Source organism: Triturus cristatus, chromosome 11 (assembly GCF_964204655.1).
Source record: "Triturus cristatus chromosome 11, aTriCri1.1, whole genome shotgun sequence".
NCBI classification, from domain to species: Eukaryota; Metazoa; Chordata; class Amphibia; order Caudata; family Salamandridae; genus Triturus; species Triturus cristatus.
In genome coordinates this window covers 1,034,692,638-1,034,706,962 of record NC_140594.1, presented here as the reverse complement: position 1 = coordinate 1,034,706,962, position 14,325 = coordinate 1,034,692,638, and the positions used below count along the sequence as shown (strand labels likewise).

The window sequence follows — 14,325 nt, the reverse complement described above, 5'->3', positions numbered from 1 at the left end:
CCCTGAGGGTCACATGTTTCATGAGAAACTGAAAAGGGGAAGGAACGTCGCAGTAGGATAGCAACTCCTCGAGACCCTCGGATATACCCTGTGTGGGAAACCCTATCACAGCCCCTACATGCCATGAAGGGACAACAATCTCCCATAAGGTGGGTTTCTTGAAGTAAGAGTACCTGAGGCATATGTGGGTGTGCAAAAGTGACAACCGTGGTATGTTTCACAGTGTCTAGAAGACCGTTAACATTAGAAGAACTTACTCAGAAAGTCATTGCTATGGGGGATGGGTGTGATCGCGTGCAATGGTAATTATATGAAAAGGGTCTATTGTGGCACAGCTGCAGAGCAGGGAGTATGGTGACCAAGCATTACAAGAAGTCATGACTGGAAAGGCGCTGTTGTATCTTTTGCGTAGGTGTGTGTTAAAGCCTAAGAAAGAAAACAAAGAATAAACAAACAAACAACACATATTGAAGAACTGAAACAATTGTGTGACTGTTACCCATACTATTAATACCAACTACCATCAGTCATTATCTTGAGTCTGATGTAAAGTATCATGCTAAACAAGATGCCCCGAAAGAAGGTAACTGTGAAAATACTTACATCAGATGGCTAGGAAATAAACAGCAGGATGAAGACCTCCGGTTAATCTACCAAAATAATCATACAATCAAGATTGTCAGGAAAGGGGGCGTGGCTTGGCGCAAGCCAAGATGGCCGCATAAAGTGAGAGCCCCAGAGTGGCCCTCCTGCGCTCACTAAAATCCGCCCCATATCCAGCCACTTCTGAGCCGCAAGCTCTACTTAAGTGCCTGGGCGGGGGGCGACACACATCCGGAGCCAAAGAGAGGCCATAAAACCCTAAATCTGGGCTCCCACTGGAGCGATAAACAGCAGGCCCGTCCGACGGCCAACAGAGGAAACGCGACTACGGACCGGCCGCACAGTGAAAAGACCCAGACTCGAGGCGTGCTGGCGGAGAGGTGTGCCACGATAGAGGACCAGATACGGGCAGAGTAAGTGAGGATCTCCCCCCTCCTCCCACCCAAAGCGAGGGGGGGGGGGGGGGGGAGGGCCTGCGGGGAACGACCGGCACATGAGGCGGAGGCAAGGCTGAGGCACCACAAAAGGCTGACTTGCGGAGGTGGAGGCGGGCCTGTGCGGGACCAGGGCCAGCTGGTACTTGAAGCGGCGCCCAGCTGCAGATTGACCAGCGATCCCAAAGGACCACCGTGTGGCTTGTTGCCCCTCCCCCGGCCAACGGGGCTGCAGGCAACACCAATGGTGGTGATATAGCCACCCGTTGCAAAACAGACCAGGTCCCTCATTCCTCTTCTGACTGCATGCCAGAGCTCTCCCCTTCTGAAAGTACTTCCTACATTTCAGCACCTCCTGGCTGCCGGCTCAGCTCTCAAATCCACTTCCTGCATATTAGCCCAGCACCGAGCTGCCTGTAGTCAAGAAGAGAGCTCTCGGGTGGAGCTCCCATGCCTGACTGGAGGGCACAGCTGACGAAGATGGTGAATGAAGATTTGTGAGTGCTCACCAGCTCTCCAGGCTCCAGCATTTGAACAACTTCGGGCAGAAAAAGCACACTGACAAGGCGATCTGGATGTCAGTCGCCTCTGCTAGCAGCAGCCCTGTTTGTGGAATAGGCCTTGCTGTGAGCACACATTTAAGTAGAAGAAGCGAATTATGTTTTAGCATGTGACAGGTTCTATGAGCAACACACCTGTAAGATTTTCACACTACATCGCCCCAGGTGGTGGGAGCATGCCTTGATGTAGGCACCAAAGCTCGGTGTACTATAGGGACTCTCAGTAGCCCTCCCAACGAGGGGCAAGAAGCCGCATCAGTTCTACACTATAGCTACTATAGGCAACTGCTTTATACCACCACCACAACTGGCCACAAGAAGGTGCCTGACTGCAACATCCCCATGAAAAACACAGGGAGAAGCATAGGTGTTTTTCCTCATAAATATCATTCAGTGAAACATGTAACAATATACCAGAAACACACCGGGACTCTGAGCGGGCCGAGGAGGCAACCGAGCGTGGTAAGGCGGGGGCCCAGCCGGCGTAAGGCTGTGCCTTGGGGAGAAAAGGAGAAACTACCCGGGTGACGCCGGAGTGACAGCACCGCTGTCGGTAGAAAGCCAGCAGGGATATATAACTCCCTCCTCACAGCGATCCTCAATGAGGGTAAACACCCCGGTGCCAGCGGCTCGCCACGCCGACTGAACGAAAAGCGGAAGTTACCTGGGGAGCGAGGAGGTGGACTAGGATGAACAGGTGTTGCACAAGAACGGCCAATTAGCCTTTCAGGAGCAGGGATACCTACAGTCGATCTCAGGAAAGTTTGGTTAAAAAGTCACCTGCCTGTTGATCTTGACATGGAAGATGATTGAAATGGTCTCTTGTTCATCTGGGCGAACAGCAGAAGCAGGCCGGGAGAGGCCGTGGGAAGAGTAAGCAGGGTGTGCTTGGGTCGGCTCTGGAGTGCGTGGGACCACGGGGGCTGCACATAAAGTTGCTGGGATCAGCCGGAGTACCTGTGCTGGATACCTACACAACCACCAGCACACGGCGGAGCGGGGACTAGGGCAAAAACAACTAAAGTAAGCGGACTTCTCCCCCCCTCACAATATGCGAACCAAGGGGAACCCGCCGACGCAGACCAATAAGTTGGATAAATACGCGGTGCTCAGGAGGACAGAGGGCGCCTTGTCCTCAGACTCCCAGGAAATGGCGGAACCGTCCATGGGCGCCAATATAACCCCCATCAGGGACCTCAGAACCACCCTGGAGTCCAAAATGGACATGGTCACCATTGAAATGACATTACTACTGGCGGATATGAACACGACCTCCGAGAAGGTCGCAGTGGCAGAAACAAACATAGGTGAACTACAGTCCACGCAGAACAAGATGGAGGAGCGGGTACAGCAACTTATGCACCACCAAAAGATCATGGCGGCAAAGCTGGAGGATCAGGAGGGGAGAACATGTAGAAATAACATCAGGGTGGTGGCAGTCCCTGAGGGGGCAGAGGGCCCCAGTGTAGATCTGTTACCCTTATGGTCCAACGACGCACATTCCAGGAGGTCAAAAGAGCCCTGCGCTTCGAGAACATTAAATATATGATGCTCTTCTCAGCCAAGCTCAGGGTATTGGATAGTGGCATATCTTGGTATTTTACGACACACAGCGAGGTATGGGGCTGGTTGGAGGAGGGGAGACTGGCCAGCGAGCAGTCGCGACATGGAAACAGCCGAAGACGCAGGGGTTCGGGGGTCACGGAGCAGCAAGAGCGGTACACCGAGAGCCCAGGGAGGAGCTCTCCCCCAAGAACTGAACTCCAGAGACTAGATGAGTAAAAAGAATTACAGAGTGTCCTTGGAGTAGGGGGGGGAGGTGGGGGCGGGCATGGCAGGCTCAGGCCAGAAACAAAATATGGTGGAAGTTAAACAAATTGAAACATGGTGGTAAGAGGCCTGGTCTCCATTGCCCTCTGAGCCCGATGACAGTGGGGATGCACTTTATGCTATCACTCTAAACGTCCAGAACCAGAAGTGGGGAATAGAAAAGTGAGCGGTAAGGGCCGCCTACGGCTTATTGGCGGCAGAGCTAACCAACCCAGAGTTACAGATTTATGGTTTTTATTGAGCGACAAGCACTCTCCACTGTGGGGATGTGGGTAGTTTTAAATCTACAATGCCAGGTAGCGGGGGGGGGGGGGGGGGGGGAGCAGGAGTGGGATTGTTCTATTAAGTTGTATAGTTATGTTTAGTTCTCGTTTTATGCAATTCACAGTCGAGACAGCATGTTGCACCTCCTATGCTAGGCAATTCCTATGGCAAAAGGGAGTGGGATGGATGGCAGACTTTCCAACTGCTGACATGACCACACAGCAGACGGATACAATGCAAATCATGACGTGGAATGTCAATGGGTTGGGGGACAAAATAAAAAGAACTATGGTCCTGCAGTACCTCTGCAGGCACTCCCCTGACCTGGTATTTTTGCAAGAGATGCATCTACGGGGTTATCATTATCTTGCACTTAATAGGTTTGGGGACACACTCCGGGCACACGCTGGCTTCACATCGGGTTCCCGGGGGGTAGCAATACTAACTAAAAATACTGCATCCATTCTAATACACCGCACATGGCAGGACCCGTTGGGACGATTTGTGGCGGTATCTGGGAAGTGGGAGGGGTGAGACCTGAACATGTGCTCTGTTTATGTTCCGCCGAAGCTCCACGCGGAAACCCTCCCTCCACTCAGCAAAACACTGCTCGAAATGCCATCAGGCCTCCTTCTCATGGGAGGAGATATGAATGTAGTAATGTCCTATGACACTGACAGAACCGCCAGGCCAGTAAGCGACGGGAGACAGTCCTCCCCCTGCGGTCGTTTGCGGGGGCGATGGGCCTCTCGGATCTTTGGAGACTGCATAACCCAACTAGTATACAATACACACGTCTCAGCAGCACATGGTAGCAGGGCGAGACTAGATTACCTGTTCTCACAATCCATTCATGTGGGGCACTTTTGCGGGCACATCTTAGGGCAAGGGGAATATCTGACCATTTACCGTTAGAGGTTCACCTACAGGGCACCACTAGGGACTACACCATCCCGCCGCGCCTGGCCTCCTGGTACTTCAAAGACAGAAACGCACAAGAAAAGTTCAGGAAACAGACACAGTTGTATTTTAGCGATAAGTCCGAGTCGGTGACCTCGAGCAGCACTCTTTGGGAGGCATATAAAGCAGTGGCTATAAGCTATGTACAGGAAGAGATGGATGGTCAGAGGAAGGAGAGGAGAGCTGCGAGTGAGAAATTGGAATGAGACATTGATGACCTAGAGAGAGCGCCACTCTGCAACGGGAAATTAGACCCCGGAGTGAGACAAAAGATACGTCTCAAACAAAAGGAGCTGAGGGATTTGGAGGAGGAAACGGCACGTAAACATGCAGTGGCCACCAAGAGACAGATATACGACTTGGGCGTCAAAGCAAACAAGCTCATAGTGTGGTTGGAAAGGAGAGATTCGGTGTGAAACTGGGTGGCAGAGATTCAGGATATAGAGAGCATGGCAAAATTTTCAGGCAAGGACACAGCAGATGCCCTTGTGACTTACTATGAGGCCCTCTACCAATCCATAACGACTAGGACAGGGGACGAGTGTGCGGAACTACTCAAAGACGTCTCCTTACTAACTCCCCCACAGGATGACAGAGATGCTATTGAACAAGACTTGTCGATAGAAGATGCCATGCGTGGCCTACAGTCAGGGAAAGCTGCAGGACCGAACGGACTGCCAGCAAAATTATTTAAATGTGTAGCATCCATGGTGGCGCAGCTGATGCTGGAGATGTTCATTGCTGCACTGGAAGAGGGGAGTCTATCTGAGGACCTTGGAATGGCCACGATTGTGGTCATCCCAAAGAAAGATAAGTCTCTGCAACAATGTAGCTCTTACCGGCCTCTCTCTCTACTTAACTTCGAAACAAAGGTCCTTGCAAAGGTGCTCTCCAATAGTCTCGCTCCCATTATCTCCTCAATAATTCAACCAGATCTGACAGGTTTCATGCCCCAAAGAAGCACCAGATTAAACCTTTAGTGCCTATATGGTGTTATGTAGGAGCCGGCAACAAACAGGGAAGAACCCACGGTGGTGCTGTCATTGAACGCCCGCATGGCATTCGACAGTATTTAATGGTCCTATTTATCGGACTGGGATTTGGCCCAAAATTTCGAGCTTGGAACTGTCTGCTGTATCATAATCCGATGGCGTGAATTAGGAGAAACAAATCGGTCTCAAGGCCCTTTACACTACATAGGGGCACACGTCAGGGATGCCACCTATCCCCATGATTTTTGCAATGATGCTGGAACCAATTGCTGCGTGGGCCTGGAGGGACCCTCTGATACGAGGCATTGATATGGGAAATGAGGGGGAAGAGCGCATTTCCCTGTATGCAGACGATGTGCTGCTCTATGTCAGCAGGCCCAGGCAGACGATCCATAGAATCATTAACATACTCCGCCTTTTAGGTAGTTACTCGGGGTACAAGGTCAATTGGGATAAGTCGCTCCTTTTTAGGTTGACTGGTGAGGACCGCCAGATTACCTCGGAATGTAGGGCTCTGATACGCCAGGACCAATTTCAAATACCTGGGTATCTGGATCACCAAATCAGAGACACACTTCATGAATTTAAACGTATAGGCCCACATAACAAGACTTCGTGAGGACATCCTACACCGGAGCAAGCTGCCCATATTCCTTATGTGTAGGGCAGTGTTATTCATAATGATGGGCCTTCCTAGGCTGCTATATGTGCTGCAAAACACCCCCTACAGGATACCAGAGAATTTCTTCCGAACTATTGAAGGGGAGCAACGCAACCTACTGTGATAAGGAGGAACACTGCGTAAGTTGCAGCAGGGGGCATATTACGGCGGCCTGGCTATTCCGGATATTCTGAACTACTATAGGGCGGCCCAACTAGTCAATATTAATGGTTGGGTGTTTGCACCTCTCATTGAACTCGATTACCGGGCGGACCGACGTGCAACAGGAGTTTGAGGATATGCCTCACTCCTATATTTAAAAATAAAGAATGAAGTCACTACCTGTGCATACGTAGACTGTGGTACGGGCATAGCACTCTGTCACAAAGGTGCTGGGATGGGAATAGCGACTGACACAGCAAACCCTGCTTTGGCAAAGCGATTCCCTGAGCGAAGTGGGAGGTTTCAGGGCCTTTGCGGATGGAGTCTCATTGGCATAGGCAGCCTTGGGGACATATGGAGAAGCGGGGCCATGATGACTTTTAGTGAAATCCAGACTGAGTATCATATGGCGGACGGGGAACAATTCCACTACCTACAATTGAGGCAGGCCGTGCATTGTCATGTGTCAAAGGGGGAGATTCTACCTGAATATTCCCCTTTAGAAGCTCGACTACTGCTGAATCCTATGGTAGACAAGGCAATCTCCCTTACATATTGTAAAATAATGATCAATCTTCCCGATCCCTTGGGCCCACTTAGAGAGGCATGGGAGACTACTGGAGGATGATGACTGGCAAGAGGCGATCCAGGGTCCCAGGGAAATAGCAATACGCGCAAGGTCCAGACTAATCCAGATCAGAGTGCTGCACAGAGCGTTTGAACCTAGGACGCTCCAATATAAGCTGGGTAAATGCGATATGGGCTGGGATGTGGGAAGATAGGGACATTCTATCATATTATCTGGGCATGCCCGAAAATTCAACAATTCTGGTCTGAAATAAACGGAGTAATGTCCGAGGTAGTGGGTGCGCAGGTACAACTAGACGCCAGATGGTATTTGCTTGGGGTCTCTGGGGAGGACAGATGGCCAACACACACTACAACCTGGCTACTGTTGGCAGCAGTCATAGCCAAGAGAAACATAGCAAGACTGAGGGGGGGCGACTAATGCATCGAGGCTGACAGACTGGGAACAAGACCTGAACTGGTGCTGTCTGGCAGAGAAAACAGTATACCAAAGCAGGGGCTGTCCTAAGAAATGGGAAAAAATCTGGAGCCCATGGGAAACCTACAAGGCCTGTGGTGCTGGGGAGCGGGAGGGAAGGTCTAATCGGGGAGATGGGACAGTGGGAAGGTCTAGGAAACACACCAATGATGTGATGTGATATGTGGAAATAATATGTATACCACTCTTGTAACTGCCAAAAAGGTCTTGCCTATGTGTTATTAGTACTCTTGGATTGCGCAGAAATTTTAATAAAGAGAAGTTTAAAAAAATATATATATATTGTCAGGAAAATAATAGATATACAGATAAACCAACAGAATATGTGACCTTCCCAACTATACAGTAGCATATGGGCAAGAGTCGTTTTTGATAGTTAAGACGACTAATATATACACTGCATAAATCAGGATTTGGCCATATGGTCTCAGGTTTAAATCCAGCAGGATTCTCAGCCTTTCATTTTTCTGGGTTCAATAGTATGAGTACTACCGAATTTGGTAACAAACACTATCAGTGTAATGTAGCAAAAGGTCAATATGCCCCCTGGGGTGAATAGGAATTTTACAAAGACACCTGCCATGTTACAATAGTGAAGATTTAACGAGATGGTATGGTTTGAAAAGAAATTGCTCTCTGATGTAGACTGTGTTAAACATTTGATCATGTATGGGTGTGCTCTCTAAATTTTGGCAAATGTCTAGAACTCTGAGACCCTATTCACACAATTTTATAAAAAGAACTCATGATACCTGTCTTGGGTAGAGCAGTGTATTATTCGTATGAATTAGGACTGAATATGTGACCTGGGAAAACAGCATTTTACCCAATGAAAATGAGACACCAAAATAAAAGACACGATGTCGAGATCTCTGAGAAAGGCAACCCAGATGCACCAAGAGGAAATTAAATATTCTGCTGAATGCACATTTGCTATGTTGCAGATCCCTTTAAAAACACTACAGAATACTTTGGAGTTGAATCAAGACATGAAACCTATGTATGCTGCTGTGTGCACGGGTAAAGAAGGCCAGGGTTATATATGGTTTAAGTATTTATATAGCACACTTCACAACAAAATTGCGGCTATCAAAATGAAGAAAAAGTGACTAATTTCTCACCTGTGCAGCATACTGTGCAGCTAAATCTTTTTCAAGGCTTGAATTACAGTTACAATTTTGCTGTTTCACTCGATCCAGCTTTTCCTCTAGCTCCTTCTGCTCCTCTTGCAATTCTTCCATTTTGTGTGCATGCTCTGCCTGCAGTGTGTCAAGCTCATGTTCTAAATTCTGTTGCTCTGTTGTCAGTTCTTTAGTAATCTTGCGACTGCTTAGCATGTCAACTTCCTGTTAAGAAAATGTACAATTACTACAGCCCCAAACACTCTATGATAATATACTAAGTACTAATAGATTAAGAAACGTACAGTTTTACAAATAAAAATTAAGAAAACAAGAATATCACGGACAATTGAAAAAGTATTTTAATATCTGTGGTCTATATTCACACGTTAATTCTTCTCACTGGTGCGACTGCCTCCAGGGTATCTCAGTTACCAAACCAGCCATGAGGCCCCAAGAAAACTAGAAGCTGTGAGACAAGGAGCTATACTAAAATAAATTACTTATCCTTAATCCTACTACCTCCAGTACATTTCTCTTGCATACTGCCAAATAGTGGAGACGACCAAAAACCATCTGAAGATGTTTTTACAAACCATGGCATTAGAAGGGGATGATTAAGCAGACCACATGCAGTTTTCCACAACTCTGAACAAGGTTGACCTATTTATATAATTAAGTAAGCGCATTAGCGAGAATGCCTCACACATGTACGTAAACTTTTGGGCAAGCATTTCGTAAACATCACAAATTGACTTAACTTTAATAACCTAAAAAACTAGCATTGCTAAAAACCAAGAGGTCTCGCCATTGAATGACGTTACCTAAACTTTTGGCTATGCAAATACTTTTTTGCCAATACTGTTCCACATCGAAATAAAAATAAAAAAATAAAAAATAACTGGTTTGCTTATTTGGAACAGCAGTACAACAATATATATGCCAAAGCTTTATTTATCAAGCAGATATGCAGCAAACCGCAGCTGCCTGGTGCTCCAAAAAACAGAAGGAAAACAAGATGCTAGTGGCATGTTTTAATAAAAAGAGACAAAATAAACAGGAAGGGAAGAGGAAACAGCCAACACGCAGGGAGTGAGGAAGGAGCAACAGGAGGAGGCAAGTAGGCACAAATTTGAGTGGGGTAGCGTTACATGAGGGAGAGAGCACAAAAATACATACACTCCCAAGACATGCTGAAAGAAAGAGGAACAAGCATTTGCAATGCAATAGGTCTCGCATTGACACCAGTTTGAGCTATTGACATTGTAAATGACAATGCCTTTTATTTTGGTTTTCATTTTTAAAACATAAATAAATGGCATTGTCATTTATAATGCCAATAGCTTGAACTCTCGTAAATACAAGACAATGCCTTTTATCATAAATGCAATGCAATAGGTCTTATATTTACGAGAGTTTAAGCTATTGGCATTATGAATAAAAATGCCATTTATTTATGTTTTAAAAATGCCATTTATTTATGTTTTAAAAATGAAAACAAAAATAAAAGGCAGGGTTCTTATTTCCAAAATGTACCGTGAAGCAGTTGTGTGGTTTGACTACTTTCATATGTAACTGTTCGAAAATCAAAATTCATGTGCCCCAGATCTTCCAAAATACGTTCTCCGCTGCTGAAAGTAGTATGAAAGCGTAATAAGAATAACACCAGCAAGCAGGCAGTCATACGGTTAGGAGCTGCTGCATACTTTCGATCTTTTGTCATCAGTTGTGGTCTATTTTATATACCCTCGCTAGGCTGAGAGGATTTAAGTTTGCAAAGGTGGCAAGCCTAAACCAAGTGCAGGAAAGAATCCCTCGGATCGAGGCTCCGAGAAGCCGTATTTGTGCAAGGAAACAATTTGCATGTGTGTGGGTGCGAGTGTGGAGACTCCAGGGCTCGTCTCCAGCCGGGGGGAGGGGTTCTGAGGAATGCAGGGAATCAGGTCGGGCTGAGGAAAGGGAGGGGATTTGTACTAGCTTGCTGGATATGCTTAGCCGGACACAGGCGGAATGTTAAGAATTACAAGTAAAAGGGGCCCCATCCAGTTGGAAACGTTCGTTTTAATAGCATTCTTTCACCATGGTACGGTGTGGTTTATTATCTTTAGTCTTTGAAAGATCGTCGATAAAAACTCTCAAATAGGAGGAGATACAAAGACACAAGGTTAAACAAGAGGTGGCGATGAAATACTCTAGGTGATGAGGAAGCGGAACAACTAAAGAACAGGGCTGATTTACAGCGGAAACATGAGTAAGGAGGCGAAACGAGAGAAAACGGAGAGGGGCCGTTTTAGCAATCAGATAGCACTATGGGTTAAAGGGGGGTGGGGGAGGTTGGTGTAATACAAACACAAACCGCACGCTTCCCATGCGCGGGCTTGAAGCAGCTGCACCAGAGATGGATAACTGGTGCATTTATGCAGAGCGCCTCGCGAACCGACTGGCCAGTGGGCGAGAGAGGGAACGGTCTCGCTCGTTACACTGCTAGGGAGTGTGTAGTTTAGTAAAAACAACAATAGACTATTGATCCTGACAAGGTATCTTGGTCCCACCACAGAGCTGCAACAGCCGCCGTTCACTCTACCAAAGATCGCCTGGTACTTTGAGGCACTTGGTAGGGTCCGGGCGGTGAGTGCTGCTCGCGGCCCCTTCATTTCGTGGTGGGAGTGCCCGGAAGTCCCCGCCCCTCCATGAATCTGGCATCTCGCTATAAACAAACCCCATCTGCTTTTACTCAGCCTCCCTCCACCCATAAGTGAATGTGACATCTCTGAGCCCCTCTCCCTGAAGGCCTTGGAGAATGGAGTCAGCAGGCCGAGCACCCTGGGTCGGGTAGAGCCGTTGGCATAAGTGGGAGATTCAGAGACATGTGTGTGTGTATGTGTGTGGTGGGGGTGGCGTGCTACACACACTACTCACCTGTTCAGGCCCCTAGTCCACGTCAACCATGCACAAAGTGCACTGGAAGGCCATACATCCCACATGCCCAGATATGCCTAGCACTTGCTGCCACCGGTTGTCTTGCACACATATGCAACAGCCAGACAACAGGCATGCCTGATGTCTAGAAGATGCGCGAGTGATTCCGTGCAGCCTGCCAGATTAACACGAGGTCTCACACTTGTGTGCACCCAAAGCTCATTAAAAAAGGCACTTCATCTGACACAGGGGCACATCCACGCTCACTACTAATGGTGCAAGGTGCACTAGACTCAAAACTGCACTGATGCCACACCAGCGACAGATTGTGTGCCATACACATGCCCATCGTGTTACCTCAATCCTGCACGCGCAGAGCTGCAACGCCATATGTGACACTTCCCGCCCGTCTTCGCTTCTTCGCGACAGAGCGATGCATTAAGGAGTCATTTAACCATCCTAAATATGGCAACAGTGACACTTCACGTTACAGAGTAAAGGGTGGTTTTGGTTACAAACCCTGTCACGCGCCACCAGAACCCACAGTAAAACGGCAAGTCGTCGATACTGTGCTAGTTGAGGTTACAAATATAGGTGCCCTTCCCTTTCTCTGATGCCATGGCCACTCGTGTATGCTCTGAACCTCTCAGCTCTCCTACTGAAGCTGTCTTCTGCAGAGGTCTCCTACAGCTGTCTCTGGGTAAAGAGACAGCACCGGGGCAAGGACGTCATGAGCCATGATGCCAGCAGCCAAAAATGGAACCCCCTGATCTCAAGATGGTCGTTAAAAGACAATCATAACCGTGGTCACTGCCATAGGTGGCAATGATCACGCTTCACCTCTGGACCCTGGTGCCACTGCACCTCCTGCACTAACGGTGGCTACTCACCTGATGAAATAACTTATACGGAGGCAGTGGCATAGCGTTCACACAAAGTAACGAAGCAGCGCTTGCCTCTTTCCCTCTTAAAGTGTGCCGTAGCACGCCTGCCCAGTGGTAACTTTCAGTGGCTTTTTAACTTTCAGCTGTTACAGTTGGCTAAACGTGGCAGAGTTAGCACTGGAAAAAATAAAATGACTGCGTGATGCCGGGATTAAATGCAAACACATAACCAAAACACGAAGTTCATACTAGTGTGCACAAAAACCCTCTCACACACCAGCTTTCAACGTATCTACAGTACACACAGTCACAGTCCGTATACACCGCCACGTGCCATAAATAAACTCACACCGTGCTCTACACACATTCCTCAGTCACTGGCCCTGACAGTCCTTTCCACATCCCTGCATGCTCAGTCACTGACCCTTGGAGAACGTTCTACAGTGTTGCTTGCCCTGAGAGAGAGTACCTTCCACAGCCCTGCTTGCTCAGTCGCTGCCCCTTAGAGTACTTTACGCACGCTTACATCTCTCTCCCGAAGCCCAAAGCCCCAAGCCCCGCGTGCTGTCTCGTGGGCATTCAGAGCACCACGACCCTGCCTCCTCGCGCTCGCTGGCACAGATACACACGTTCACTAGCGCTAAGACTCTGCCCCTTCGGTGCAGCCTGGGTGTATCCATCACCGAGGCAACGTAGGGGCAAACCGGGCACATGCGGACACCTGCAGACAGAAAGACGTGCACATACAAAAGCATAGGCGAGTGCGCGCACATTCAGACACATGCGCGTGTACACACATCCCAGTTGTGTCCTAAGTACACAATTTCCAACTGAGTATAAAATGAAGGCTCGCGATTTATTACAGTAACGCTAAGAACACAAAACGTACACGAATGAAGAGTTAACGCTGTTGTTAACACGGTCATCTCAGCCCTAGTGCGATCCCTTCCGCTCTCTCTGTAGGCCATCTCCCACAGTGCAAGGACTTGGACGGAGCAGCGCAACGCTGCTGTGCGGCGCACACGGGGCATCCGGCACACCACAAAGGCGAGCACCCCGTTGTTTAGGAAACGAGAGAGCGGTGAATCCCTTTGAGTACACTGCATGCACACTGCGGTCTGCTGCATCGAGCAAGCCTCCGGTCTGTCCACCTCCCGTTGCATCTCTGCATCAGAGGAGGCGCTGACAGCGTGAATCGGGCATGTATAATGGCGTGAGTACTTACTTAAATCCAACAGGCTTTTCCTCGGGACTGCTTCTCGGAAACCGCCTCCGGCAGAAGAACCTACTCGGCTTTCACTGCACATGTGTGGGGTTTTCTCAGCTGGGACCGTGAATGTCATCACAGAAGGAGCGCCTTCCGATAATATCCAGACAAAGCCCTTGGAAATACAAGCATTTACAATGCACTGTAACATCTATTGTTTCAACTCAGCAGTGGAGTGCGGGCGGTGGGGGAGGGGTGTGCGAGATGCATGGACAACGGACCTTATCTTTAGGGAGGGCCATCTGTTTCTAATTAGACACAGATGGCCCTCCCTAAAGATAAGGAAGTGCTTCACGACAGAAGGAAAGCAGGAGAGCCAGTCTGGGTGGGGCGGACAAAAAAGCGAAAAGGAGGCACCCCAGAAAGCTTATTTCCAATGGCAGCCCACCGTTTACCATAAACGGTGACGCAAGCCAATGGAAATAAGCGGCGTGGCTTCAAGCCCTTTTCTCAAACTCCTCATTTACAATAAATCTCACCGCGCGAGCTGCGCATGTGCGCAGCAACGCTAGGCGAGACCTAAAAATTGAGCTCCCTCTATGTAAGCTGTGGAAAGACAACTCATCCAATCAACAGTATGGTAAAGAAGCTGTGTCCCAGGG

The 14,325-nt window shown here is 48.5% G+C and overlaps 1 protein-coding gene across 2 annotated transcripts in view; it reads right to left on the bottom strand.

The window, feature by feature from the left end:
* Positions 1-14,325, bottom strand: part of SKIL (SKI like proto-oncogene) — a 198,663-nt gene that overhangs the window by 47,961 nt on the left and 136,377 nt on the right. For both annotated transcript variants that reach the window (XM_085635244.1, XM_085635245.1), the window contains exon 6: positions 8,654-8,878. In XM_085635244.1, the coding sequence (XP_085491370.1) occupies positions 8,654-8,878 (225 nt within the window). The remainder of the gene's footprint in view (positions 1-8,653; positions 8,879-14,325) is intronic.